The following is a 27,603-nucleotide window of genomic DNA, read 5'->3' as shown; positions in this document are numbered from 1 at the left end:
TTCAGTGTCTCGTGTTCCAGACAGACATGAACCTGAAGAGCGACCAGTGTTACGTTTACGATGACAGCTTAGAGCCTGTCTTTGATTTGGACTGAAGTAGTCCTACAGCTCCACCTGCTGGTTAAAACTGAAATCATCCATCTCTCAAAGAACACATTAGAAAACAATCCTATTTAAATTTGACAAATCAAAGTTTGATGCTGATGGATCTGATACCCTGAAATGTCATTTACACCACACTAACGGTGTGTGAAACTGACAGGCCTCAGAACCTGAACATTAGAATGAAGTCATCTTATTCTGAGATCTTTTATGAGAATTAAGTTCAAATTGACAGAAAAAAGCAAAACATGACCAGTAAAAACGTGTTTTTTAAGAGTGGCCCTAATATTTCCTCTTCAGACTTCAGTACACACAATAATAATAATAATAATAATAATAACTTTATTTGTATAGCACCTTTAAAAACAGAATGTTTACAAAGTGCTTTGACAGACAAAGCAAAGGCAGGAACAGATTTAAGGAACTTTCAACAATGAGGCCAAACCGAGGGTGTTCAAAAGAAGACAAAGTGACAAAACAGGAACAGAAGCATGTCGAGCAATAAGCAATGCAAATTAAGAGAAAAATAAATGAAATAATTAAATAAAAATAAAAGCAATGAAAGACCATAAAATGCATTTAAAAAGGTAAACATCACATAAAAGCAAGTCTGTAAAAATGAGTGTTAAGAAGTGATTTAAAAGAAGTCGCAGACTCTCTAATAACAACAATATAAGTATGTATTCAAATATGTAAATAGTTTAGTTAATACATTTCAATTGAATTAAACTTTATTCATCACCATGCACATAAAGGAAAAGAAAAGAATGACAAACATTCAGCGAAGAGACTTGATATTGAACCCCTTTCTGAGCCTTTATTTATTTATTTATATTTGTTCATTTTGCCTTCGATTCAATAATAATAATAATACTTGTCTATTTTGATGTGTGGACCCCCAGGAAGATTACGGAGGAGGAGACACTATACTACATTGGACCTTGCTAATGGCAAGTAAATAGAAAATAAATAAGTACACACCAGCAGGTGGCAGTTAGGCGCCATCTTTGTTTACCAACCATGGCTAAAGTAGAAGAAGAAGAAGCAGAAGGACTGCTTCTCTGTTAGCTCGTCAGAAACAGCTTGAAATGTTGCTTTTTTTATTCTAAATACACTAAGTTTCACTCGCTGACTTTTATTTTCCGTCTCTGTAAAGCGTCGGTGTCATTAAGTTGACAAAGTTTCTTGTTTGATTTGAGGTAAGCCCCATTTGTTAGCTGTCAGCTAACTGTTGTTGAGCGGTAAGCTAACGTCGTTAGCAGAATTTTAACGTTAAATTTAGCCGTCAAACATTATCATTCACATTACAGTTAAACAGTATCATCGCAGTAAATGCTGTCTTTATCTGATAATTAACTTCTCTGATAAACATTTTGTGTAATGCTGACTAATTTCATTCCACGCGACTCATCGTCATTAGCTTACTGGCTAACTGTGTCTGTGTTTGCCTAGAGAAACGTTTAGAGGTTGTGTGTTGGTGGTACACAGCAGTAAACGTCTTGTTGTAGGTTATTTTGTACATGCAGTGTCCCCTCCTGAATGACAAACGGCAATCACAGCTGCTGAGCAGCAGTGAGTCGGGGCCTGCCTTTTAGAGCGGAGCTTTTCAGCCCCAGTTTATCAGTTTATCATTTGACTCTAATTCAAGCAGCACACGCCTGACATTGAAGTCATTTTGGGTAATGCAGGTCTTGAACCTACAATCTTGTCTACCAGCGTCATGTTGTGATAATGCTGACATGCTGATAATGCTGCACACAGGGATGCTAGACACAGAGGTGGTTTTACACTTTGAGTTAGGTACTCACCAGTGTTGTTATACATGCTAACAATGCATTAAAGGCAGAATTCAAACCGCAAGTAATCACTCATAAAGAAAAAAAACTGAGAACGTATGTGTTTTATCTAAACTACTTAGAGATGGCGGTGGTTGTATATAGATGCCCCTTTTCTTTGACTGCAGTGGTGAGGATTCAATTCAAAAGTTTTGACATTTAATGAGAGATTTTGAGTTTTTGCATTGTGGGCTCCTTTTTTCGATTATTCACAAGTCTGCCTGGATTGTTTGAGGACAGTCTGAAGATGACGTGAAGCAGTTTGGTGTCAACTGAGCAAAAGTGTTCCAATTAGCTTGACAGAGTCACTAACTACTGTCAGATGTAGGTCATATGCCAACCCCATCTTGGAGGCTGGTGAATGAATAATCTGTTCTTTGTGGTTCGAGTCCTAGTCCTAAGCATCTGCTCAGCTGTTACGCTCTGCTACATGTGGGCTGACGGGATTGTAAAATATGGTGTGAAACTCTGCAATGAAACTATTTCTTTTTTCTTGTTTTCTGCATTATTTTGAATATGTTTCTATAAATATATTATTTCTGTAAAAAAAGATTACATTACGTCTTTGTCGGATTACATGTAAGCAGATACCAATATACACTGCCTGGCCAAAAAAAGTCACCACCTGGATTTAACTAAGTTAATATGTACGAGCCTTCCACTGGATGACTACTGCGGTGATTAATATGTTTCAACTGGCAACAAGTTCTTTAACCCTAACTGATGCGGTGAGTAGCTTCTCAATTCTTAAACAACCATGTCAGAAGACAGATCCTGTGGTCGTGGAGAAGATGAGACTCTGTCTCAGAGGGTGAAATTGTTCTCCTGCATCAAGCAAAGAAAACAACTGAGGAGAAGCTGAAACTAAGACCGGGTACTGTCCAACGCATTATTGAAACCTGAAACCATCATCGAGGAAGAAATGTGGTCGGAAAAAAATCTTGAGTGATCGTGAACAGAGATCACTTAAACGTTTGCTGAAATCAAACCGTAAAAGATCAGCAGTAGAACTCACGGCCATGTTTAAGAGTGAAGGTAAGAGCATTTCCACACTCAAGGGAATGGGACGAAACAGTCGTGTAGCCTTAAGAAAACCTCATCAGTGAGGCTAATCAGAAGAAAAGGCTTCAGTTTGCTCGGGAGCATAAAGATTGGGAAGGGATGGGAAAAGGTCATGTCGTCTGATGAGTCCAGATTGACCCTGTTCAAGAGTGATGGGCGCATCAGGTAAGAAAAGAGGCGGATGAAATGACGCAACCATCATGCCTAGCGCCTGCCGTACACGCCCGTGGGGGCAGTGTTATGATCTAGGGTTGCTTCAGTTGGTCAGGTCGAGGTTCAGTTACATCATGTGCCCAAAAACTTGGCTGACTACCTGAATGACCAGGTTTTTCCATCAATGGATTTTTTTTTCCTGATGGCACGAGAAGATTCCAAGATGGCAATGACACGATTCATCGGGCTCAGACTGTGAAAGAGTGGTTCTGGGAACATGAGACATCGTTTCCACACACGGAGTGGCCACCACAGAGTCCGGACCTTCACCCCACTGAACATCTGTGGGATGTGCTGGGGAAGACTTTAAGCAGTGGCCCGACTCTCCCATCATCAATACAAGATGTTGGCGATCTTGACAAAAATAAATGTTGTGACATTGCAGAAGATTATCAAAACGATGCCACAGCGAATGCGTGCCGTATTCAAAGCCAAAGGCGTTTCAACGAAATATTAGAGTGTACAGCTTTTTTTTTTGGCCAGGTAGTGTATCTGTGAGAGTGAAATATTCTAAATTCTATATCAAGTGGGCTCTGGAATATCAACTTCACTTAACACCTTACCAAAGTTTGTTACAACAGTCCAAAGAACAACCTCCATTTCACAAACATGGAACTTGTTTTTCACGTTGAGCGTGAGCGGTTTGTTTTCCTGTGTTTTCATGATCTCAGCTGAATTATTTTCTCAGGATGAAACATCCTCAACCTGATTTCACATCTCCTGTCTTCCCTGACACCTTCTGTCTGCAGAAAACGCTCTGAGCGTTTCTCCTCCCATCATGTCTCACAACTACCCGTACAGAAGACAGCCGCTTGACTCCAATGTCAGATCCGATCCTGGACCTTACAGCTCTTCAGACCGCCGTCACACCTCAGCAGACCATGAATTTTACCGGCCGCCTCAGGAGTCTTTCTCCTCATCCTACCCATCGTCTTCATCGTCATCCTCTAGAGTAGCTCAGTGGTCGCAGGACGGTGCTCTCAACATCCTCAACAGCTGTGGTCTGGAGCCCAGCGACCTGGCTCTGCTTGCTGAGATGCCTGAGGACATCCTCACCGTAGAGTCCCTGCCTCAGGTCCTCCAACAAATCAAAGGAAAGAAAGGGACCATGAGGCATTATCCATCCAGTGCTCCATCTTCCTCCTCCTCCTCCTCTTATACCTCCAGCTCCACCCGTCGACCCTCGGTCAATCCCTCCACCAGTGACTGGGACCATCCCCGCAGCCAGATACTCCAGTATACGATGGACCAAGTCGAACCCAGTCCTCTTCCCGAGCTGGACCGTTGGGGGAATCCCATTACCTTCAGCTCTGTCAGAGCAAATCCACCACCACCATCATCATCTTCATCAACATCCTCCAGCTACATGGTGGACTTCAACCCCAGACTAGGACTCCCTGAGTATGGTAACACATGCAGAGACTCCGGTCCAGTTTCTTCTCAGGACTACCACCACAAATCAGGAACCCCTGAGTTTGTAAAGCCAGGTAGAGGTGACGGCCGTGGTTCCTCTCAGGACTACCACCACAGACAAGGACCCCCTGAGTTTGGTAAGACAGGCAGAGATGCCGTTCCTGTTCCTACTCAGGAGTACCATCACAGACAAGGCCCTGAGTTTGGTAAGACTAGCAGAGATGCTGGTCCACTTTCCTCTCAGGATCAGCTCTCTTTCAGCTCTGCAGGTAGAGACAAAACGACTCGACCTTCCCGTTTCGCTCAGCCAGGATCAGCTGATTACAGGTCAGCTCCTCTGCCAGAAGAGAGTCTTCTAAAAACTCGCTGGGGGCGCAGCGAGTCTGAGACTTCCTCCACCAGGAGCTGCAGTTGGCCTGCCACCTCAATGCCCTCCAAGCAAGAAGCTCAGGACTTCCACGGGACAACACCGCCAACATACCCGCACTCATGTTCTCTGTGTGCTATCACTGTGATGTCAGAGAAGGTAAGTACACGTGTCCTCCTGGAACCTCCCTCTTGTTCTTGAGTCTGATGGGTTGATGATTGGCAGGGTTGGTAGAGTATTAGACTTCCTGCTGCAGAGGGATGATGGGATTAGCAGCTGCCAGGTTGAAAAAGTTCGAGAGTGACGGCTTGATTCATGCTTGTTTTTGTGTTTTAGGTGTGGCTGAAGCACATAAACGGACCTCACCATGCAGACGGACAGCTCAGCCTGCTGCAGAGGTAAGTCTAAACTGGTTATTCCATAGAACCCCTTTGAAACACTTCATGAGGATAGAATAGGTATTTATTGTCACAGCAAAACAACACAAACATATTAAAATCCAGGGTTGGGTATCGTCATGATTTGAACGATTCTGATTCTGATTCAGCCCTGTGATTGACTTGCGACCAGTCCAGGGTGTACCCCGCCTTTTGCCCAATGACAGCTGGGATAGGCTCCAGCCCCCCCGCCACCCAGAACAGGATAAGCGGTATAGATAATGGATGGATGGATGGATGGATGATTCCGATTCCGCTTATCAATTCCAGTTCTTAACGATTCTCGATTCCAATTCGTTGACGGGCAGGGTTAAAACCTGCACATGCTTTTTTCACAGAAAAAATGTGCGGGGCCTCGTGCCTCTGAAAGGCCTCACACAGGGATGGATAAAGATTACGAGGGCTTATATATCTCATCTGGTCTGGGGAACCAACACGATCCACCAGGAAGAGCTGGAAAGTTCGTTAGAGACATCTGGAATGATTTAATCATCCTGCTTGCACCTCAACCAGAAACCAGATAAGCAAAAGAGTATGGTTGAAGATGGTGGTAAAGCAGGGTACGCTTCACAGAAGATTAAACGTGTAAATCTCGGCTGCTTTCACTGCAGTCTGTCAAGCAGGCGTACCAGTGGGCGTCTGCCCTCTTGTCCGATTATGATCACAAACGAAGTCGGTGCCGGGGGAAAGGCCCAACTCAGTGCTTCAGTCACCAACGCTAGGTGAACTTGTTATTCGTGTTGCATGTTCACACCTTGTAGAAACACTTGCTGGTTAATGTGATCAGATGAGACCATAAAGAACTACTTCTGATCCCGTACGACCTGGAACAGTTAGGTACGATTTATATTCCAGCTATGGAGGTTCTTTGATGGTGCCAAACCATGGCCTGAAAAGTGATGGTGAAAAGGATATTATATCGTTTTTAAAAATGTATGACATATTGGCAAATGTGAATTTCTGTACAGTTTTTGGAAGGCAAAGTTCAGATCAGGGCTGCAACTTTACATTAAGTTTTTGGGATTAATTTAATTCATGTTGAAATTGTATTTCTTGGTCATCGGTTGTTCTGGTTTTCATGAATCCGTCACGATTCTTCTGCAGGTTTCCCAACTGGGACTGTCGTTTGGAGACAGTCGGCAGGTCAGTGTCACACTTTACCACAACCACAATTTTAATGTTATTATAATAAATGAATTTAAAATGAAGATGTTCATAGATACATGAAATCTGTCCTGCCATTCAAGGGCCGACAACCAATCAGAGAGGTGGAAGGATGAAGGGAAACCTGGCGAGAAGCCCGGGACAGCCAATCAGAGCTCAAGTAAAGTCACCTTATTGGTGTATATGGGCTTTGTATGATCCTGCGTGTTACTGCACTAACATCTGATGTTTTGTGTGTCCAACAGAAGCGACACAGCCAAATAAAAAAGCTCAAAAGAAGGTAAATATTCAGTTATTTGTATCTTCTCCTGTATGAACTCTGAGAAAATAAATGTGTGTGTTTGTTTTCCGTCAGATTTCAGACAAGAGTAAAGTGGTGTGTGTGAACTTTCCGGCTCATTCTGTGGATGAGACGTATCTGAGGAAACTGGCCGAACCGTTCGGGAAGGTCGTCAAGATCCTCATGTTTCCCTCTTTAGTGAGTCCACATGGTTCATCACACACGACAGACGGGCTCCAGATTCTGATTCTGAAGAGAGATGGAGCACAGTCTCTGATTGACAGGCGTTAACATTCTTTTTTTTTATACATTTCATGATGTCATTTTGTCCCAGTCAGTCGCCTCTACGTCACCATCGGCTGGCGAGGCCCAGGGCTGATTTAGAACAGTAGATGGTGCGTTGAGACATTTCCAACACATGAAATGCAGATTTTTATAAATTTGGTTAGAATGATGAATGTAAACAGCAGCATTGATTTGTTTCATCACAGTACAGCAATATCATTTAGATTACAGCTCAGAACACACGCGTGCAGCTACTCTGTAAGATAGAAGTTATATTGTTTTTAGGACGCCTCTCTTTCATTCTTTAGCATTTGAGTGAAAACTCGGAGGATGTTTTGAACACAGACATTTCAAACTCATCTAGAAGAGGAAGTTTTCCCAGCTTGTGTTAAACCAAAGCAAATAAACACAGTGATCCTATGACACATACTGCCTGTGAAGCAGGACTCCAGTGTAGATTACATGTGTTGTTAATCCTGCAGGCGTTTGTGGAGCTGGGCTCCGTGGATCAGGCGAAGGACTTGGTGAAGTTTCACGCCAACTATCCTCCAACTGTGAACGGAGAGCAGATGGAGTTCAGGATCTCGCACACCTTCAACTTCCTCCAGGTAAATATTCATCCAATCTGCAGCTCACAATGAACCAACAGTCAGTCAACCCCTGCAGCCACCTAAAGTCAGAGGACACACACTCTTTACCTGTGCACACATCAGACTGGTCCATCTTGTATTTGTTTGTGTGATGCGTCACGTTCCTCTCTATCAGGTCTTTCTTCACACAGCCTGCTTCTGGCTGCACAGTGTATGTCTGTGTTCTCATCGTGCTGCTCTTCAACATCACCTTCACTGTGACCGGCTCAGCTGTTTCAGAGCTATGAGACCAGCAGTCCTAGACGCAATCAGCTGTCCTCTAAAGACAGTACAGATCCTGGGAGTGACAGACATTTCATGGGGGCGTAGACAACGGTTCTTTAGATAATCTATAAAGCACACGCAGCCAGGGCAGACGCAGGCACTGAGCTGGTGTTGAGAGGACTTATAATCACACGTCTGTTAATAAAGATGAAGAAAAAGTTGTCGTCCGATCGTCGCTGATGGGTTTAGAGATTGCATCACAGCCGTGTGTGTCCCCTCCGCAGACGTCCTCTCCATGTTTTCTACATGTAAACACTGCTGACTTACTAGTGGACAATAATTCTACTACAGATGGAAACCAGAGCACTTTGTCCCACACCCACACATTCTACATTTAAGTCAGATTCTACATTAACCTGTTCATATACAGTAGGTCATGAGACTAACGATGTGATTGGCTGAGAGTGTACATATTCATCACCCTGCCTGTGAGCTGTTTGCTCTGTGATCTGCCTGCACTATAAAAGGTCTACATGTCTGAAGCCTGATACTAAACGAGTCACAGTTTAATACTGACGCTTCTGTTAGACTGAGATTGGTTATGTCTTCAGAGCCTGTCACTGATGTCTCTGGGTCGGATTCGGACACAGCAGCACTTTATGTTCTATGTTGTGTTTTCCTCTGCAAAGTTTCCCTGTGAGTTCTGTTAGTCAGTTACAGGGAAGCAGAGAGAAAGTTTTCTCCGTCAATGACTACAAACACACACTGGGCAGGGCGAGACAAGAGGTAAAGAGCGGAGGATTGGCTGATAGAGCAGGCGAAAGGTCACTTTTGTTCATTTTTTCGGTCATTCATCAAAGGAAGAATTAGAGGATTTGAAGGGGTTCGAAACCGATGCAGTGTTGTCCCTCTTAGGCAGGTATGTGAACTGGTTTGTAACGTTAAATATATTATGGCAGTGACAACAAGCTACGTGTAAATATTGTCTGATTATTATGGAGACACAACATTACAGGGAATGTTTATGTAGCTTTAACAGCAGAATTTGGGTTACAGCACTGAATCTGTTTCCCTCCACCACATGACAGGATTTCATCTGACAGATGAATACATCCCCTCATCGCTGTGCATCCTGCAAACAGCTGAGTTAAAAACGTAGTCCTCTCTGTGGTGTAGCCTTTTCTTTCACTTTCTTTCATATCAGACGAACACGCTAAGATCTTTGCGACAGTATTCGTATTGCTTTTGTCCACAGGGGGCGCCAAAATCAACACCAAAAGAAAGTTAGTTGTAGTTGCTTCAGATACTTTGGTTGCTCAGAGGAGAACATGATCAGTTACACAGCTAGTGTTTTCTTTAACATCACATGAACATATTTTACTAGATGAACATCATGGACATGTCACCATTTGGACTATTTTCTTATAATATAATTCTCGTAATGAGACCTATGTCCACCGAGCATGCTGCCGTCTGCAGGAGATACCTGTTGAAGCATATTAACTGTTTTATGTTGTGTCTCCTCACAGAGTTCTCAGGTGGTGAGTTTCACTCCGGCTCCATCAGGAGAGAACGGGCAATCAGATCTGATCAGCATCGTCAAACGCTTCGGCTCGCCGCTCTACACCCTGTTCCTGCCCTCTAGGGTGAGACACACCAAACTGTTAAAGTTCTTGTTGTTTCCACTGACAGGCTCAGATTGTTATTCTAAGTGTGTGACAACATGACAGAAAGGATCCCTACAGAGATAGACCTTTTTGTTACAGAGGAAGATGATTGTTTTAACCACACACAGACGTTACATCGCTCTCTGCACACACACCAGACTCCATTCATAAAAACAGGGATTTAAGCTCACAGGACACAGGAGCTGCTGCTCTGCTGCCTCTGTGAGTGTGCTAAAAGAACTCATAGAAGTTTCAGACAGAGATAAACAATCTGAGTCCGTCAGACGAGTCCTTCGTTCTTTGTTGAAGGCAGTACGAGCTTGGTGTTTTTGTAGCAGTAGATGTACCACGCTGACGCTGACGCTGACGCTGATGCTGATGTTGTTTTCAGGCGTTTGTAGAGATGAAAGATACGACTGAAGCTCAGAAGCTGGTAGATTATTACTCCTCCAACAATCTGAGGATCAACGACGACCTCGTCAAAGTTTCCTTCTCTGGAGAATACAAGAGCCTCATGTGAGTGTTACCGACCTGGTGGGCGATCAATCAGCTTATTGTGATCCATAGATTATTGATCCATTGTAACATTCCTCCTTTCTCTCCTTCAGGCGGGTCGCATCAGCCAAGAGGTACGAAGAGGTTTCTACCAAGAGCATGAAGACTTCAAGCCCAGAGAAAGAAGACAAGAAGACAGAGAGCAAGAGGAGGGGCAGCAGAGACCGAGAAGAGAGGAAGACCAGAACCAGGTCCAGAGAAAAGTCCACTAAAGAGAAAACAAGCAGGACCAGGTCCAGGTCCAAGTCCAGGTCCAGAGAAAAGTCCACTAAAGAGAAAACAAGCAGGACCAGGTCCAAGTCCAGGTCCAGAGAAAAGTCCACTAAAGAGAAAACAAGCAGGACCAGGTCCAAGTCCAGGTCCAGAGAAAAGTCCACTAAAGAGAAAACAAGCAGGACCAGGTCCAGGTCCAAGTCCAGGTCCAGAGAAAAGTCCACTAAAGAGAAAACAAGCAGGACCAGGTCCAAGTCCAGGTCCAGGTCCAGGTCCAGGTCCAGAGAAAAGTCCACTAAAGAGAAAACAAGCAGATCCAGGTCCAAGTCCAGGTCCAGGTCCAGGTCCAGGTCCAGAGAAAAGTCCACTAAAGGGAAAAAAACAACCAGGACCAGGTCCAAGTCCAGGTCCAGAGATAAATCCACCAGAAATGGGAGAACCAGAACCAGGTCTAAGTCCAGGTCCAGGTCCAGGTCCAGGTCCAGAGAAAAGTCCACTAAAGGGAAAACAAGCAGGTCCAGGTCTAAGTCCAAGTCCAGGTCCAGGTCCAGAGAAAAGTCCACTAAAGGGAAAACAACCAGGACCAGGTCCAAGTCCAGGTCCAGGTCCAGAGATAAATCCACCAGAAATGGGAGAACCAGAACCAGGTCTAAGTCCAAAGAAAAGTCTAATAAAGAGACAAAGTCTGAGTCCAGAGAGGAATCTGAAGAAAAGCCCAGCAGAGACAAGAGGTCCGGGTCCAGGTCTGGAGAGAAGTCTGTGGTACCAGCGAGAACAGAGACGCCTGGTAAGAACACGGGACACGAGGGGACACCAGCTGCTCAGATTCCATCAGTACAATGATTCTGTGTCTGTAAGGGGGTCCTCTCTTCATGTCTCTCACATGTTCGGCCGTTTGTTGTTCCCTGTTTTTCCAGAATGACATGTTTAACAAGCTCGCCTCTGAAACGGGCCGTTCAGAACAGCTGCAGGTTTCTAAGTAGAACCTCGCCTTGGTTAAAATCGACCAATCGTCATTCACCGTCACTCACCTCAGGCTGCCTTCTCGCACAAGCTTGTGTTACTAATACTTTGGAGTGACAGTGCAATACGGCCCCTCCCCCACATGGGATCGCACACGTGGGGGAGGGGCTATGCGGTCACTCTAAATACTGTCAGCCAATCGTGGCCAAGGCCTGACCTTTGAATGGTGTCAGGAGGAAGGAGAGGCTGTGAAACATTAAAATATGTCTACAAGTTGAAAAGGAACGTTACTCACCTTAGAATATTTGAGAACTGAAATCTGTCCCCGTTAAGGTTCCAGTTTCTCCTGTCACAGAAGAGCTCTTCTCCTCTGTGTGTAATTCATTCTTTTCATCTCAAACAAAACAATTAGTTTTGTGAATCTGATAAACAAATGGTTGGGTTTTCCGACCTTTGATTCCCTGCTCAGATCAAAGACAGGAAGTGAGTTTTATCCCATTTCAGAGAGCAGGACGTTTTTCACTCGTGAGCCTGATGACGTTTCGACGGTCAGTCATGGAGGGTACAAGAAGTCCTACTTTCCCTTAAGAGCTTTGTGGAGATCGTCTTGGAACAAGATGAAACCTTGTTGACCATCAAGCTAATGATCATTTACAGCTCGTGGAACTCGTTGTTTAGATTAAGTTCTACCTGTGGCCTGGTTGTATTTTCCTCTTCTTGATCTGAGCCTTCATTAAAAAGTGTTTTTCATCGTCTCTCCACAGTCACCACAGAGTGCAGACCTGACCCAGAGCCAGTCACAGACCCACCTGAAGCTGAAGACACAGAACAGCCCGAGGAGGAAGCAGCGTGAGTTTCCTTTCTGATATTTACACTAACGTCAGATGAAATTCAGCAGCAAACAGAAGCTGCAGGAGGACTGAAAGCTTGTGTTTTAAAATGTGACTGTTACCATGCAGGTCGTCTGCAGGCGAGAGCGACATCGAGGGGATGGAGGTGATCGGAGAGGATGGAGAGAATCTACACGATGAAGAGGTGGAAGATGCTGATGTAGAGGAAGAGGAGGAAGAAACGGCTGACAAGGACGAGTGTCCTGCAGAGAGAACAGACTCACCTGAAGAAGGTAGACATAAACACGGAGCTGTTTGTGTAAAGGAAAAACATTAACCATGGAAATAGACATCAGGAGAGTTCATTACAAATCTGTTTCAGGTAAAAAGGAGGTGAAGGAGGAAGAGGGCGATCATCAGGAGGAGCAGGAAATGGAGAATACAAAGGAAAAGGAGAAACTTTTAGAGCAAAAGGAGGGAGAGGCGGAGAAAGTAGAGGAGGAGGAAACTGCTCAGAAAGACGAGTGTCCTGCAGAGAGAACAGACTCACCTGAAGAAGGTAGACATAAACACGGAGCTGTTTGTGTAAAGGAAAAACATTAACCATTAAAATACATAGACTTTTAATAATGTCTCCTGATGTCTTTCTGTTTCAGATAAAAAGGAGGTGAAGGACGAGGAGGTCGACCATCAGGAGGAGCAGGAAGTGGAGAATAAGGAGGAAAAAGAGAATCCTTTAGAGGAGGAGAAGCCTGTAGAGGAGCAGGAGGAAGAATCGAACCGAGAAGCTGAGGAGACGACAGAGACTCAGCTGGAGGAGGACGAGGTGGAGACACAGCTCACTTATTAAAACCGTTTTCAGCCTGTCAGAGCACACATTCAGAAGACCTCTCCTCTGCTGCTAGCTAGCGTTAGCTTCGTGGCTACATGAGGGCTATCTGTACTGTATAACCTGTGTTTGTGTGTGTTCGTCTGTTGTTTTGTGAGACTGTATTCTGCTAGCTTCAGGGCTCCCTCATAAACTGATCCTGTGACCTGAGTCACACTCACCTGGTTAAATAAAGGTTTGTTATTTAATGGTAATAATGTTGTTTCTTGAGTTCAGGTGTCTTTTGGCTGCAGAATTCACACATGTAAACTTCCCATCTGGAAAACTGCTTTATTTACAGACATGTTTAATACACTGAAGTGAAAGCACAGGCTCGTCGCATCTTATCAAGAGATACAGTGGGACATTAGTTTGGCTCTAATGATGTGCTGAAAATAATGCTTTAATCAAACTGTAGATTCTGAGGATTGGACACGCCCACTCCAAACTGTTAATCACTGATCAGATGATCAATAACATCAGACACCAGTCTGACCAGTCAGTCTCCTGTGCTCTGTGCTCTGTCAGCAGGAACCAGATTTCCCCGTAGACCTGGACAGCTGCATCACTCTGGATGAGCTGGGGGAGGAGGAGACTGATAACCAGGGTAAATATGAAATTACTGTTTCATCTGCATGAAATGATTCGTTTAATTAAATCTGTTGACATGTAGTCAGTGGATCCTTCAGTGTGGTCTTCCTTGCTGTAATTTGAACCTTTTGGTCTGTTGCAGATGAAGAAGTGGGAGATGAATCCGGAGTAAGGAGGAAATGTTTGTATCAATGAAACAGTCCGAGTCTGTTTCTCAGACATCGTGTTCATTTTCTGTCTTTGTTTTCAGTCGTCGTCGTCTCGTCGAGTTCTTTACTTCAAGAACGTTCCGCTGAGTTCCTTCACTGACGCAGAGTTCCTCCGCCTGGTGAGAGGCTTCGGCACAGCCGTGCGCTTCTTCAGGATCCCTGGACGCCAAACGGTGAGATACAATTCCTCACCTTTCACTTCTTCTAACTCTGCTCTGTACCTTCTGTCACCTGTAATCTGCTGTTACCTGCTGTTACCTGTAACCTGCTGTTACCTGTGACCTTTTGTCACCTGTAACCTGCTGTTACCTGTAACCTGCTGTCACCTGTAACCTGCTGTCACCTGTAACCTGCGGTAACCTGCTGTAGCCTGCTGTAGCCTGCTGTAGCCTGCTGTAACCTGCGGTTACCTGCGGTTACCTGCGGTTACCTGCTGTTAGCTGCGGTAGCCTGCTGTAGCCTGCTGTAGCCTGCGGTTACCTGCGGTTGCCTGCTGTAACCTGCTGTTGCCTGCGGTTGCCTGCGGTTGCCTGCGGTTACCTGCGGTTACCTGCTGTAACCTGCTGTAACCTGCGGTTACCTGCGGTTACCTGCGGTAGCCTGCGGTTACCTGCGGTTACCTGCGGTTGCCTGCGGTTGCCTGCGGTTACCTGCTGTTACCTGCTGTTACCTGCTGTTACCTGCTGTTACCTGCTGTTACCTGCTGTTACCTGCTGTTACCTGTTCTCTAACAGTGGTATGTCTCTGCGCACCTGTTGGCTTGTGTTTGACACAGCTGATCGTGTCAGCAGTTTGACGTCTCTTCATCTGGAGTGTTTGTGTGTTTCAGGGTTTCATCGAAATGTCGACGTCTGCTGAGGCTCAGAGGGCGCTCGATGGGCTGAACGCCCGACAGCTCTTCATCAAGGGCTGGAGGATCCACGTACAGATCTCCAGCAATTACAGAAGACTCACCAGCGGGTCAGAGTCTCAAACTCTCTCCTCTTTATCTGTTTACATGTCAGATTCACATACTGGTTTACCCTGAGCCTCTGTGAATCTCTGTCTCCATAGGTGGACGGTCGAGTCAGTACAGGACTTGGACGAGGAGAACAGCGAGAGCAGGAGTCAAAGCAGCAGGAGGAGCGAGAGACTGAGCAAATCCAAGAACTCGGACAGGGGCACGTCAAGCAGGAAGTCCGAGGAAGGAAGGAGGAAGCAGTCCTCAAATAAGACTCCAGAGAAAGAGTCCAAAAAGACAGAAGAAAAGGAGTCAAAAACAGCCAATAAGAAGTCATCAGAAAAAGAACCAGTGGCCAAAAAAGCACCAGAGAAGATCTCCAGAGCCACTCCAGAGAAAGAGTCAGCTGACAAGAAGTCTTCAGTCAAAGATCCAGAATGTAAACGGACGGACGAGGAGAAGAAGTCGGCTGAGAAGGATTCAGATTGTAAACAGACTGCAGAAAAGGAGCCGTCGTCTGAAACGAGTCCAGAAAAGGCTTTAAAAAGAAAAGGGACTCATGAGAACGACTCGGTGCCTGAAAAGAGAGAAAAGAAGAGCGGGTCGGAGGGTGATGAGACTCAGACCCTACAGGAGCCAGAAGCTGCTGAAGCTCCAGAAGAAGAAAAGATGGAGGTCCAAGAGGAGGGAGGACCGGAGGAGGAGACGTCTGAACCAGGAAAGAAGGATTCATCGAGTCCAGATCAACCAGACTCTACTGGAGATCCTCCAAAGCCACCAACTGAACAGGTACAAGCAAAGACCTGCAGCAGGTCTCACTGTTCCTTGAAACGTAGGTCAGGAGTCTGATCAGGAAGGTTTGAACCCGTTTGATGATTGATTATTAGCAGCGTTTTAGAAATAGTCTGTCCGTACTCACATCTGAGAAGACAGATCACATGATTACCTACGCTGCAGAAAATACTCTGAAAGAAGAGAACAGCCCTGATGAAAGAGGAGAGGATAGCGTGCTTGGACATGTTTGAAGTAGCGCGTGTCGACACGGCAGAAAACGTATAAAACTGACTGAGATCTGATCAGGGAGCAAACACTGGTGTTTCCACCCGAACACACGACGACACGGTCCAGGAGGTTTAAACTCTGAACTCTTGCAGTTCCTACCTGATTGTGACATGGTTACTTTATTAGCACATCACCTTTGAGCAACACTTAAGTGTTTTACACGAGACCGGTTAGAAACAACAGGACGATATGAAAAGAGGAAACATTAAAAGAGATAAGGAGAAAGATTAAACTGCAGAATAAAAATGAAATGTACAAAAAGCTCCGAGTTGAACTGAAAACGCTCAGCAGCAGCCTTTCTGAGTCCTTTAGAAGAGCTTGCAGTCTGAGCACCACCTCCGATAACAGGTCAGCGCCTCATGTTTATGTTGTTTCAGTTTGTGTCTGTCACTAATGATCTTTGGTCTGTTTTTTAGAAACCTGCAGCTGATCAGCTGAGGGACTCTGAGGTCAAAGTGCAGGAACAATCAGGACCAGCAGGGGGCGCTGCACAGCTGCAGAAACCCCCCAAACCCGTCGGTAAGAATCAAGCCTCTCTCATCACAGAGAGACGAAACAAAGAACGTCACTAAATTAATACTGATGTAAAAATATAGTCAAATATTTAGTGTAGAATATTTAAGATTTAGTATTGGCCGAGTTTAAAGTCGGTCGTGGTACTTCTCACATACTGCATTGTGTCTGCGTTACGTGTTCGAGCTGTGGACGTCATTTTATCCACTGGTTTGTTTCTAACTGAAGCGGTGCGTTCACTGTCCCCTCTTGTGTTTCAGGCACAGAGTTTGTGCGGCCGGTCGTTGGTTATTTCTGTAACCTGTGTCAGCTGATCTACGCTGACGAGGACGAAGCCAAACAGACGCACTGCAGCAGCCCGGAGCACTACAGGAAGTACCAGGTCTGTGATCCCGTTTAGACCTCACAGCGCGTTTATTCTGCTTCAACAAAAACAACTGTTTGTAAATCTGCAGCTTCTTCTTCTCAAACGTTTCTCTGCAGGAGAAGACGGGGAAAGATCCGTGGGCGAGCTGAACGTCTGAAGGTGACCCGATGTCATGTGACTGAACTGTGAAACTGTTTGAATTGAACGTAGAACTCTGATCAAATCTTTGGTTTCATTTCATTGTTCCAGGAAACATTCAGCATTTGACCTGAAGCAGAGTCGGCGTTTAAACTGACGTCACAGTAGTTTCTTTAAGTCACACTTCCTGTTGATCTAATAATCAGATGAAACACATGTAAGTTATGAACTGTAAAGTTGTTTGATTTTTACTGTTAAAAATGTTTTCACTATGAGCCAGTTTTCTGTTTTTATTCATAAAAAATCACAACGATGCATCAACATAAACAGTTGTTCACATTCAGAGGATGGACAGAGTTAAATTGTAACACAAACAGGAAGTGAACAGCTCTGAATTATTAAACACACAAACAAACTTCCTCTCGGTCCTCGCAGGATAAAATCAGGTTTAGTGTTTTTCACGCCGTCGCCTTCTTCCCTTTCTTCTTCTCTGCTTTGGTTTGTTCCTTCTCCAGATATTTCTGAAACAGCCAAAAACAAAAGTTTAATTTGTCACATCATCAGACTGAACGGAACCAGTTTGGACACGGCAAACTTCCAGGTCATCCAGTTCTGTTTTTTATCTGGATCATGACTCCAGTTTGTGTTCAAACTTTAGAGCAGGATTACCTCTAATCCAAACGTCCGGCTGGACTTCAGGAGCTACATGTCAGTAGACTGAACATCTGTATCACTACAGCGATGTAGATAAATAAAGGTTTGGGCCAAAGCATCAAATATTTCATTTAAAGCAGTTGTGTGGCTCTCATTCTGTGGCGCCCCCAGTGGACAAAGTATGAAGTTCCATTTAGAGCTCTGGTAATCTGGATTTGGAGATGGTATCTAAATCAGGTTGATCTGATCCAGTTTTATTTTGAAAATCCAGGACAACGGGAAGCTGGATTAACTGATCCTGGATAGAAAAAACGGGAATTCCACATCTGAGCTCTGTGTCAGGTACAGTAAGGTGTGGGTTAGAGCTGTCTCGTACAGTAAGGTGTGGGTTAGAGCTGTGTCAGGTACAGTAAGGTGTGGGTTAGAGCTGTCTCGTACAGTAAGGTGTGGGTTAGAGCTGTGTCAGGTACAGTAAGGTGTGGGCGGAGCTGTGTCAGGTACAGTAAGGTGTGGGTTAGAGCTGTGTCAGGTACAGTAAGGTGTGGGTTAGAGCTGTCTCGTACAGTAAGGTGTGGGTTAGAGCTGTCTCGTACAGTAAGGGGTGGGCGGAGCTGTGTCAGGTACAGTAAGGTGTGGGCAGAGCTGTGTCAGGTACAGTAAGGTGTGGGCGGAGCTGTGTCAGGTACAGTAAGGTGTGGGTTAGAGCTGTCTCGTACAGTAAGGTGTGGGTTAGAGCTGTCTCGTACAGTAAGGGGTGGGTTAGAGCTGTCAGGTACAGTAAGGCGTGGGCGGAGCTGTGTCAGGTACAGTAAGGCGTGGGCGGAGCTGTCTCGTACAGTAAGGGGTGGGCGGAGCTGTGTCAGGTACAGTAAGGGGTGGGCGGAGCTTTGTCTCACCTGCAGCTTGTCGTAGTGCGTCTGGCTGCTGCAGTGCGTCTTCTTGGCCATGTCTTCATTTGAGTAAAACAGGAAGCAGACGCGACAGTAATAACCCATCTTCACATGTTCAACACCTGGACACACACACACACACACACACACACACACACACACACACACACACACACACACACACACACACACACACACACACACACACACACACAGAGTTTATTAGTCACAGAGGACTGAAACACACGTCCAGCACTGTTTAAAGAATAACTCGATCCTCTATTTAAAGTGGGCGTTAGCGTTAGCTCAGGTTGAAGTCATGTCTGCGTCGTACAGGAAGTGAGCGGGTTTCTGATGGTTTGATCCGTGTGCTGTTTCTGTCCTCGCCCCACTGAAGCAGAAACACTCCTGTCAGGAGTCATTGCAACTCCAGTGGAGAAATTAATCATACTTCTGGAATAATCTATAAATGAGTCATTAGATCAAAGTTCAGAGAACATTCTGGTTTTATGATGAATATTCTGAATCTCCCCTCTGGGGATCAATAAAGAACCATCTTAATAATCTCAGGGTCATCGTTCTGTTTTCTCACCGATGGGGGTGTCGGGGTCGTGGGGGGGCAGCGGCAGAGACGCCAGGCTGGGTTTAGATTGAGCCGGCGGGGGTACCTCCGTCTGTCCGTTCTGATTGGTCGGTATCTCCTCCTGCTTCACCTCCTGCTGCAGGGAGGAGCACACAGCCGGTTTCTGTGGATGACATTTTTATTGCAGAGTGAAATATGTGGTCAGCTGTTGGATGATGGGATGTGGTTCAGACGCTCATGTTCACTCGTCCAGTGTGACGGTGATGTTATGAAGGCACTGATCTGTGACTCACATCCTGGACCATCTTTGGGTTCGGATCACAAACTTCAGGAATCTTCTCTGCCGAGTTCTCGTCTCTCTTTTCACCACCATCAGAACTCTGCAGCTCTTCCTCTCTCTTCTCCTCCTCCTGGTCCTCCTTCTGCTCCTCCTTCTCCTCTTCCTCAGGCAGTTTCTCCTCCTCTGGTTTCTTCTCCTCCCTGGACTTCTTGGTTGGAGGTTCTTCGGGATGTTTGGAGGATTTCGAAGGCGAGCTGCTGTTTTCCCTCTTGGCTGCGCTCGGACATCGATGTCTGAACGAACACAAACAGTTTCAGTGAAGTGAGATGTTCCATTAATATAAAGGAGCCGAGACGACGTACATCTCCACATGTTTCTGTTTCACATTTTGGTTTGTAAAAGATGAAAGTTTAAATGAAGCCAGGACTCTGCACAGTTTACAGTTTACCACAGAAGAAGAGACTGACCCGTGTTTGAGCTGTCTGTACTTCCTGCTCACGTACACCATCAGACGTTTCCCGTTGAACTTAGGGGGGTTTGTTCTGCAGTCTTCGGCCATTTTCTCTGCTTGCTCTGCTTTCTCCATCTCAATGAAACACTGAGAACAGAACACACACACACACACCCAGTGTGAACCTCTGACACGCACACACACACACACACACACACACTGTGCATGTGAGCAGCAGCAGCAGTAAAGAGGCTTCCCTCCGCTCAGTCCTGCTTCTGGTTCTGTACCTCTCTCTTGATCCGGTTCAGGAAATACTTCCGGACTTTCCCGAACGGCTCGGCCAGCTTGAGGACGGCGTCGTCCGAGTATTTACTGTTGGGGATCTGACCGATGTACACCACCTTACTGGAGCCGCACTGAACAACACAGAGAGAAGAGTTCAAGTCAAATAAGAACTGTACATGAAACATCTGTAACGTCTGTGTGTGGTTAAAACAATCATCTTCCTCTGTAACAAAAAGGTCTATCTCTGTAGGGATCCTTTCTGTCATGTTGTCACACACTTAGAAGAACAATCTGAGCCTGTCAGTGGAAACAACAAGAACTTTTAGTGGACGACCTTTGACCCATCAAGGATTATGTTGCAGCCATTACAGCCTGTTTCACTGCTGCAGGATGAACACATCTACTGGAGACGTTCACACACTTTATTACCTGTGAGTCATTTAGATCCTTAAATATGTAAAACTTAAATACACCTGTCCAAGACTTGACAGGAAGTGGAGCAGAGACGCTCACCTGGATGGTCGGGTAGCTCATGGAGTGGCTGATCCTCACCGGTCGTCCACAAACGGACGCCGTCACGTTACTCTTGTAAAACTTGGCCATCGCTTGAGCTTCTTCTTCTATGGCAAACTGAAGGTACGCCTGGAGACGCACGAACACACAGTCATTCATTTCACAGGTTCTGATCTGAGCTCAGACCCGTTTCCTCCTGGTGTTTAATCATCATTTCTCTGCCTGGGAACATTAGTCACTAAATATAACTGTAATTCTAAACTACAGAGCAGTGTTCAGTCAGGTGTACCTCAGGTCTCAAGTCCAGCACCAGGTGTTTGACCACCTTCCCAAAAGGTTTAGCGAGTCCCAGCAGCTCGTCCAGGAACTTGTACCCTCGCCTGAAGCCGACGATGTTGACGACCCTCATCCCCTGACAGGACCAGAAGAAGAATCTGAGCATCACTGCAGACATGGATGATAACTAAGAGCGTATCCGTCACTCTGTGCTGAGGATGTTTTTGGTCTGTCATGTATTTATAGGTTTTTCTGGCTGCTGGGAGCTGCAGTCTGACAGAAAGACGGATAAATGTGACAGACCGCCTGCAGGTACGTACCCCCCTCCTCGTGTTGTCTGCAGAGACAAAGAGACACAAACAGGAGTTTGCACACAGATCACACAATTACATTTATGTTTATGAGAACACGTCGAGTTCTGGACTAAGTTATGTACCGATGGACTCCTCTTCGTCCTCGTCCTCTGCCAGCTCGTCCAGCGTCACAAAGTCCTCCATGTTCTCCAGGAAGTCCTGATCAAACTGAAAAACATGAACGTCCACACGTCCTCAGGGTCACAGGTCGGCTCTGTGTTGGCTCTAAATGAAAGCTGGAGACGTTTCTGAGAGCGTCCATGTTTGTTACCTCGTCTGCAGGTCCCTCCATCGTCTCGGAGCTCTCTCCTGGTTCTGTGTTCGCTTCCTCTTTGTTCTCCTGTTCTTCAGGTTCTGTTGGTTCTGTTTGTCCCTCTGACTCCGCCCCCTGCTCGACCTCACCTTCAGCCCCGCCCACATCTCCAGGTGTGTCATCAGTGACATTATCAGCATGAGGACCCTGTGTATGAACACATTCATGTATAACCATAATGATGAGATCACCTCCTCGTACAGGAGACATACAAAGTTCCTCACCTCCTCCTGTTGGACCTCCTTGGACTCCTCCGCTGTTTCCTCCACAGACTCTGCTCTCTCTGGCTCCTCCCACTCAGCATCTCCATCCATTACCTGTTCCTCCCCCGCCTCCCCTCCTTCCTCCTCCCCCTCCATCACCCCTGACACCTCCTCCTCCTCCTCTGCTGCAGGCTTCTCCTCAGGCTTCAGTTTATTCTCCCCCTCCTCCTCCTTCTTCCTCTCCTCTCTGGTCCTGGAGCTGGAGGAGGACTTGGAGGAGGTCCTGAGGGAGCTGGAGGAGGTCCTAGTTCCTGAGCACAATGAGGAGGTGTTTGCTCTGCCGTTCCTCTGAGCTCGACCGTCTCCTGCAGCACCTCCCTGCCTCCTGTTCACACTGACAGAGACAGGACCAGAGTTAGAGGAGGTCTTACAGTGCGAGTGTGAGCTCCTGAGCAGGTGTGGAGGCGTGGACTCACTTGAGCGTCTTGTACTTGGTGCAGATGTTGAGGCGGATGGGTCGTCCTCTGATGGTGAGCGGGTTCACGCTGTAATATTTGACCAGCATCTCTGCGTCCTCGGGCGTCCCCAGCTGGACAAACGCCTGCTCACACAGAGACAGAGACAAACACTGTTATCAGTATGTAGAAAAGAAACGGCTTCAACGCGTCCGGGGCTCGTTCACAGGAGCTGTGTTCACTGACAGGAGAGCTGCTGCACGCTCACCGGGAGAGCTGCTGCGGGCTCACCGGGAGAGCTGCTGCGGGCTCACCGGGAGAGCTGCTGCGGGCTCACCGGGAGAGCTGCTGCACGCTCACCGGGAGAGCTGCTGCGGGCTCACCGGGAGAGCTGCTGCGGGCTCACCGGGAGAGCTGCTGCACGCTCACCGGGAGAGCTGCTGCGGGCTCACCGGGAGAGCTGCTGCGGGCTCACCGGGAGAGCTGCTGCACGCTCACCGGGAGAGCTGCTGCACGCTCACCGGGAGAGCTGCTGCGGGCTCACCGGGAGAGCTGCTGCGGGCTCACCGGGAGAGCTGCTGCACGCTCACCGGGAGAGCTGCTGCACGCTCACCGGGAGAGCTGCTGCACGCTCACCGGGAGAGCTGCTGCGGGCTCACCGGGAGAGCTGCTGCACACTCACCGGGAGAGCTGCTGCACACTCACCGGGAGAGCTGCTGCACGTTCACCGGGAGAGCTGCTGCAGGAACAAACACGCTCTAATGTTCCTGAACCCGAGCAGCTGATGTTTCAGACTACACTTCAGACATCCAGGTGAGCAGTTTGATTGGACAGCAGAGCGTGAGTCTAACATCTCCAGTTCACCTGGTCCGTTAAGAAGAGGTGTTTCTCCACGATGCCGAAGCGTGCAGCGATGGTCAGCAGCTCCATCTTCTTCTCCTCCTCTCGCGGCAGGTTGGAGAAGAAAACCACCTGGCTGCCGTGACCTTTGACCTCTCTGACAGGCCTGTCTGTCGCCCGGTCGTCTTTCTGAAGGTCAAACACAGACGTCAGGATCACTTTGATTGTAATGTGTGGTCTTAATGAAGAGGAGTGGGTGTTACCTCGATGACCAGCAGCCTCTTGGACAGGTAGAAGGTGAGCGGTTTGCCGTACAGCGTGGCCGGGTGCTGCTCGTAGTAGTTGACCATGTCCAGAGCCTCCTCGTGACTGTTCATCTCAAAGAAGGCCTGACAGAGACACAGTGCGATTCAGCTGAAGTCTGATTTACGGAGCAGCTGTGCTCATGGTGTTCAGACGTCACGCTCACCTTGTTCTTCAGCACCAGGTGCTCCCTCAGGACGCCGAACGGCTCGGTGAAGGCGAACAGAGTCTTGGTGCTGAGAGGCTTCCTGTCGTACTTCACCACCACCACCCTGCTCCTCAGCTGAGAACACATTAATCTTCACTTTATTACACATGAGATGTTTGACCCGCTGCTTCAGTGGTTCAGGAGCCGCTGAGATCGAACACATGAAGCTACGTGTGTTAACAGTGGCTGAACGCACACACCTGACGTACGCTGTTCGAATGAGCCGGAACACTGAACGTCACATAAGATGCACTGACAGAATGGAGTTTGGTATATTTGCATCAGAATCAGCGTCATTGATCAGGCACGTGTTCACAAACAGGAAATCTGAGTGCAGTTTGAAGCTGTTGTAAAGTTCAGGGATCATGTTTCATCTGAGATCAGTTTCTGATCTGAGCAAAAACACGAGCCCGCCCACACGTCACGTGGTACGGACTGCACGAGATCAGAGACAGACGAGCACACACTGACCTTATTCTGTCCCGGCTGGTTCTTTCCTGACAGACCAGGACCTCCTCCTGACACACAAACACACTCAATGTTAACACCACACCCCGTTTCCTCTGTACATCCTGCTGCAGAATGAGTGCATATGTTACTGTAACTAACAACATGCTGCTCAGGTGGCTTCATCCTGCGGGGGATTATTATCCATCTGTCTTACCCCAGCTGGAAGACATCCCTCCTGCTGTCTGAGCTGAGGACATGGGGGCGGGACCCAGCAGCCCTGCGGACAGGTTGGGGGTCTCCAAAAGACCCACACTGAAACAAAGACACAAGCTCAGTCAGTCCATAAACAGCTGGTTAAATGTATAAAACAAAGCAACAACATGAAGGACATCACAACCCCCCGCTGTGTTACTGAACAGAGAGACTGACAGGCTCAGATTGTTCTTCTAAGTGTGTGACAACATGACAGAAAGGATCCCTACAGAGATAGACCTTTTTGTTACAGAGGAAGATGATTGTTTTAACCACACACAGACGTTACATCGCTCTCTGCACACACACCAGACTCCATTCAGAAAAACACTGATTTTACCTCACAGGACACAGAGCTGCTGCTGCATCGATCTGTTAGTTTGTTTGTGTAATTGTGTCTTTAGTGTGTTAAGTGGTTAGTTGAGATCCAACTTAATGTTTGTACAGAACATAAAAACACAAACAAATCATCAGTGGAGGCAGCAGCAGAGCAGCAGCAGCTCTGTGTCCTGTGAGGTTAAATCAGTGTTTTTATGAATGGAGTCTGGTGTGTCTGCAGAGAGTGACGTCTGTTTGTGGTTAAAAAAATCATCTTCCTCTTTAAGCAGCTCAATTAACCTCAATGAGCTCCATTCTATCAGAGAAGGCCTGATATCTTACCTTCTGCCTGACGACATACCGGGGTCCCACTCGGGGTAACTGAAAACAACATCAACCATCGTTAACCTTCAGTCAGCTGTGATGTTCAAACTGTGTCGTCGTGTATCTGAGTGACTCACATGTCGAGCAGCAGCCGTCTCTTTTCAGCATGTCGAAGTCCATCGATGTGTTGGTTCCACTCCTACAGATCCAAACAGAGAATCACTGACAGGCTGTTTCTCCGTCAGAGCTGCGTTTCAGGGCTGCACTGATTCTCATGGAAATGCTTCACAGCCTAAAACTTGATTCCTAATCGCAGTATGTCTGTGTGAGGTCAGTTTTTACACATTTATTTGTGGCTTCTTTCTGGTGTCAGGCTGAAATGTGTAAAACAATGTTTAAGCTAGCTGGAGGATTCTGACGTGAGGGAGGGGTAATGACAAGAACTGATAGTTTTATAGGTACACTACACCTTTGAAAAGTTTGATGATGTCTGACGAGACAAAAATCTGTATCAGTATACTGCTGCAGATCCTCAGGTGTAAGAAAATCAAGACACATGCTGTAAGGTGATTTAAACTGGAGTCAGTCTTTGGAACCATGAGGGATGGTTACCACCTGTCGCTGACTGAAGTGGACACAAGATCGAAAGTCTGACAGAGTTTTAACGTTAGTCCGAGAGATGCTGGATGGTACTCACCATGATGGAACGCACGTCAAAGTCACAAAGAGAGCACACGTGGGGGAATACGGGGGGCGTGACTCCCAAGTAGTCTTGGACTTTTCTGTGTGAGGGGGGGGCAATCCTCCTCTGCATAAACATGGGGTCAGATGATGGTAGGCCCATGCCGAGCCCACTGTAGGAATCATGGTGGGAAAGCTCCGAGTACGGCCTCTCCCTGCTCCCAGCCCCACCGCTGCTGCCGTAGTTTAAGCTGTAGCCCTGGCCGGGAGCCACGTCCTGCAGGGAACTGTACCCAAAGTCTGCAGAGGACTGGGCCCGGGCCGAACCCTGACCCAGAGAAGGACCACCCATTCTCCCCATGTGCAGGTCGCCCCAGCTGTCTCTTCCTCCTCCATACAAGGCCTCTGAGGACATGGACGACACCCCCGGCCGCTCTCTGGCTCCTCCTTTGCGGCTCTTGAGCTGCCTGAGGATTTGCGGTAGCGTCTCCACGCTGATGTCCTCCTCAGGGATCTCAGCAAGAGCGTCCAGGTCAGAGGGCGACAGCCCTAAACTGGCAAACAGCTTCATGGTGTTGCCAAGATGGTTTCCTCCGCCGCCACGCCGGGACATCTGGGAGCCACCATCCTGCCCCTCCAAGCCTGCGCCGCCCACCCCCATACTTGAGGCCATGCCCCCCATCTCCCGGCTGGATCGCTGATCATTCATGCTGTAGTTCAAGGTCTCTGCGGCGGCCAGGAGCCCACGACCCACAGTGAAGTGTTTCTGACCTCCGTCTGACTGCGACTTCTGAGACATGATGTCACAAAGTGGAGCTGCTCTCTGGCCTCAGTTTGTTTCAGTGCAGGCGAGTCAAGATAAGAACGAAGCAGGCAGAAAAAAAGTGTCTGTTGTTGAAGGATTGGGGAAGTTAATGTCAGTTAATGTCTTGTGCAAAGAGTAAACTTGGTGAAGTGAAGGTGAATTCCTCTTCTCTGGAGGACGTCTTTCTCTGTTGAAACACAATGAGGTAGAGAAACTCTTCAAACGCTGCCTCTACTTAGACAACAGAAGACAGTGGAGAGGCACTGAGCCACAGCAGCGTGTGCAGCAAATGGAAGGAAAAGACTGTGATTCATTAACAGTCACCTGAGCAGATGTAAGCTGTGATAACTGGGACATGAGAGGGAATTAAAGAAGAATAGAACAGGAGACAGAAGAGGCCCTGGAGGTTCAGAATTCGCCTCAGACAAGGTGGGAGGACATGAACTGATGGAGTGTGTCGGAAACATCCTCTATAAAAAGAACCTGCGGATACTTTTCTGAACTGAGAGATGAGGTTAATTTATTGAGCCTCTATATGAACATACAAGTCCGTACAAACGTGAAGGAATAAAAAGTGTGTTCACTTACAACAAAAGAAGAGAACTGGACCAAAACACAACCTGACTTGTAATTTCTACATAGAAACAATGATTAACAATGAGTATATTCTCGACGACACACGATCTGGAAAGTGAACATGTGAACAGCCTCGGTTATGTGTAAATATGAACCACACGTTTTATATGGAGGGCAGCAGAAACACGGGACCTGTGCCGTGATTAAGCTATGCTAACGGTGCTAGCTCACTAAGATACCCGCGACTTTAGATTTTCCAAACTCAGACAAAAAATTATATATAGTTTTCTGTAAGAACCATTTATGAATGAATGTATGCATTCGCGACTTATCAAGTACATCCCATAAATAAGCACGTTACAGACCATGCTTAATAGTCGAGGCTAGCTGTACTTTAGCATATCGACTGCTAATGTAATTCGCCTACAGTGAAGAAAGCCTGCTCCTACAAGCTAACACTAATGCTCACGTCGCTTAGAGATTAACGTCAAAACTCTACTTGTATATAGTGCAACTTTTACACAAGCGGCGTGCTATCGGTTAATAATTGATGAATAATGAAGTCACCAATATTAAATGTATTAAAATAATACTCTTACCTTGGCTGTTTCTGCTGCGTAGCTGGTCGCTAGCAGAAATTGCTACCGCAATCAGCACAGGAC

At 46.8% G+C, this 27,603-nt stretch overlaps 2 protein-coding genes across 10 annotated transcripts; one reads left to right on the top strand and one right to left on the bottom strand.

Moving 5' to 3' along the window:
• The first annotated feature begins 1,145 nt into the window (after nt 1–1,145).
• LOC138597877 (uro-adherence factor A-like) lies at nt 1,146–17,203 on the top strand. Of its 6 annotated transcripts, none has more exons than XM_069669415.1 (24): nt 1,146–1,301; nt 3,962–5,151; nt 5,329–5,390; nt 6,534–6,572; nt 6,677–6,753; nt 6,839–6,873; nt 6,949–7,071; nt 7,641–7,766; nt 9,542–9,658; nt 10,071–10,195; nt 10,288–10,713; nt 10,804–11,234; nt 12,175–12,259; nt 12,370–12,533; nt 12,623–12,799; nt 12,897–13,066; nt 13,637–13,715; nt 13,842–13,867; nt 13,950–14,081; nt 14,738–14,868; nt 14,962–15,637; nt 16,327–16,429; nt 16,684–16,805; nt 16,907–17,203. In XM_069669415.1, exons 2-24 carry the CDS (start codon nt 3,991–3,993, stop codon nt 16,937–16,939), a joined length of 4,620 nt encoding a protein of 1,539 aa, XP_069525516.1. In that variant the 5' UTR covers nt 1,146–1,301; nt 3,962–3,990; the 3' UTR covers nt 16,940–17,203. The 6 variants fall into 6 exon arrangements, with proteins under 6 accessions (XP_069525516.1, XP_069525517.1, XP_069525514.1 ...); XM_069669416.1 differs by having other exon boundaries at nt 10,288–10,797; nt 10,915–11,234; XM_069669413.1 differs by having other exon boundaries at nt 10,288–11,234; nt 16,907–16,949; nt 17,040–17,203.
• Nucleotides 17,204–27,601, bottom strand: matr3l1.2 (matrin 3-like 1.2). 4 transcript variants are annotated; one of them, XM_069669417.1, is made up of 22 exons: nt 27,541–27,601; nt 25,577–26,552; nt 25,017–25,078; nt 24,898–24,936; nt 24,200–24,297; nt 24,007–24,053; nt 23,494–23,610; nt 23,288–23,413; nt 23,049–23,213; nt 22,206–22,330; nt 21,751–22,123; nt 21,485–21,673; nt 21,297–21,381; nt 21,181–21,197; nt 20,874–20,996; nt 20,585–20,713; nt 20,074–20,202; nt 19,803–19,933; nt 19,349–19,628; nt 19,065–19,218; nt 18,479–18,594; nt 17,204–17,449 (listed from the first exon to the last, which is right to left on the bottom strand). In XM_069669417.1, the coding sequence occupies exons 2-22, from the start codon at nt 26,357–26,359 to the stop codon at nt 17,387–17,389; spliced, it is 3,351 nt and encodes a 1,116-aa protein (XP_069525518.1). In that variant the 5' UTR covers nt 26,360–26,552; nt 27,541–27,601; the 3' UTR covers nt 17,204–17,386. The 4 variants fall into 4 exon arrangements, with proteins under 4 accessions (XP_069525518.1, XP_069525519.1, XP_069525520.1 ...); XM_069669418.1 differs by lacking the exon at nt 27,541–27,601 and adding an exon at nt 26,690–27,516; XM_069669419.1 differs by lacking the exon at nt 27,541–27,601 and having other exon boundaries at nt 19,065–19,191; nt 25,577–27,517.
• Nucleotides 27,602–27,603: the final 2 nt, after the last annotated feature.

The sequence above is a fragment of the Semicossyphus pulcher genome, unplaced genomic scaffold, assembly GCF_022749685.1.
Source record: "Semicossyphus pulcher isolate SPU_LCO1_2020_fin unplaced genomic scaffold, fSemPul1.0.p SCAF_2, whole genome shotgun sequence".
NCBI lineage: Eukaryota > Metazoa > Chordata > Actinopteri > Labriformes > Labridae > Semicossyphus > Semicossyphus pulcher.
The sequence above is the reverse complement of the archived record's forward strand: the minus strand, read 5'-3'. Positions and strand labels throughout refer to the sequence as shown.

Coding starts and splice junctions, on each gene's coding strand:
- LOC138597877 (XM_069669413.1), top strand. CDS start 3,991: ATGTCTCACAACTACCCGTACAGAAGACAGCCGCTTGACTCCAATGTC. Junction 13,868..13,949: donor AAGTGGGAGATGAATCCGGA/GTAAGGAGGAAA, acceptor CTTTGTTTTCAG/TCGTCGTCGTCTCGTCGAGT. Junction 16,806..16,906: donor AGCACTACAGGAAGTACCAG/GTCTGTGATCCC, acceptor GTTTCTCTGCAG/GAGAAGACGGGGAAAGATCC.
- matr3l1.2 (XM_069669417.1), bottom strand. CDS start 26,359: ATGTCTCAGAAGTCGCAGTCAGACGGAGGTCAGAAACACTTCACTGTG. Junction 23,611..24,006: donor ACCAGCCGGGACAGAATAAG/GTCAGTGTGTGC, acceptor ATGTGTTCTCAG/CTGAGGAGCAGGGTGGTGGT. Junction 21,382..21,484: donor TGGAGGGACCTGCAGACGAG/GTAACAAACATG, acceptor CATGTTTTTCAG/TTTGATCAGGACTTCCTGGA.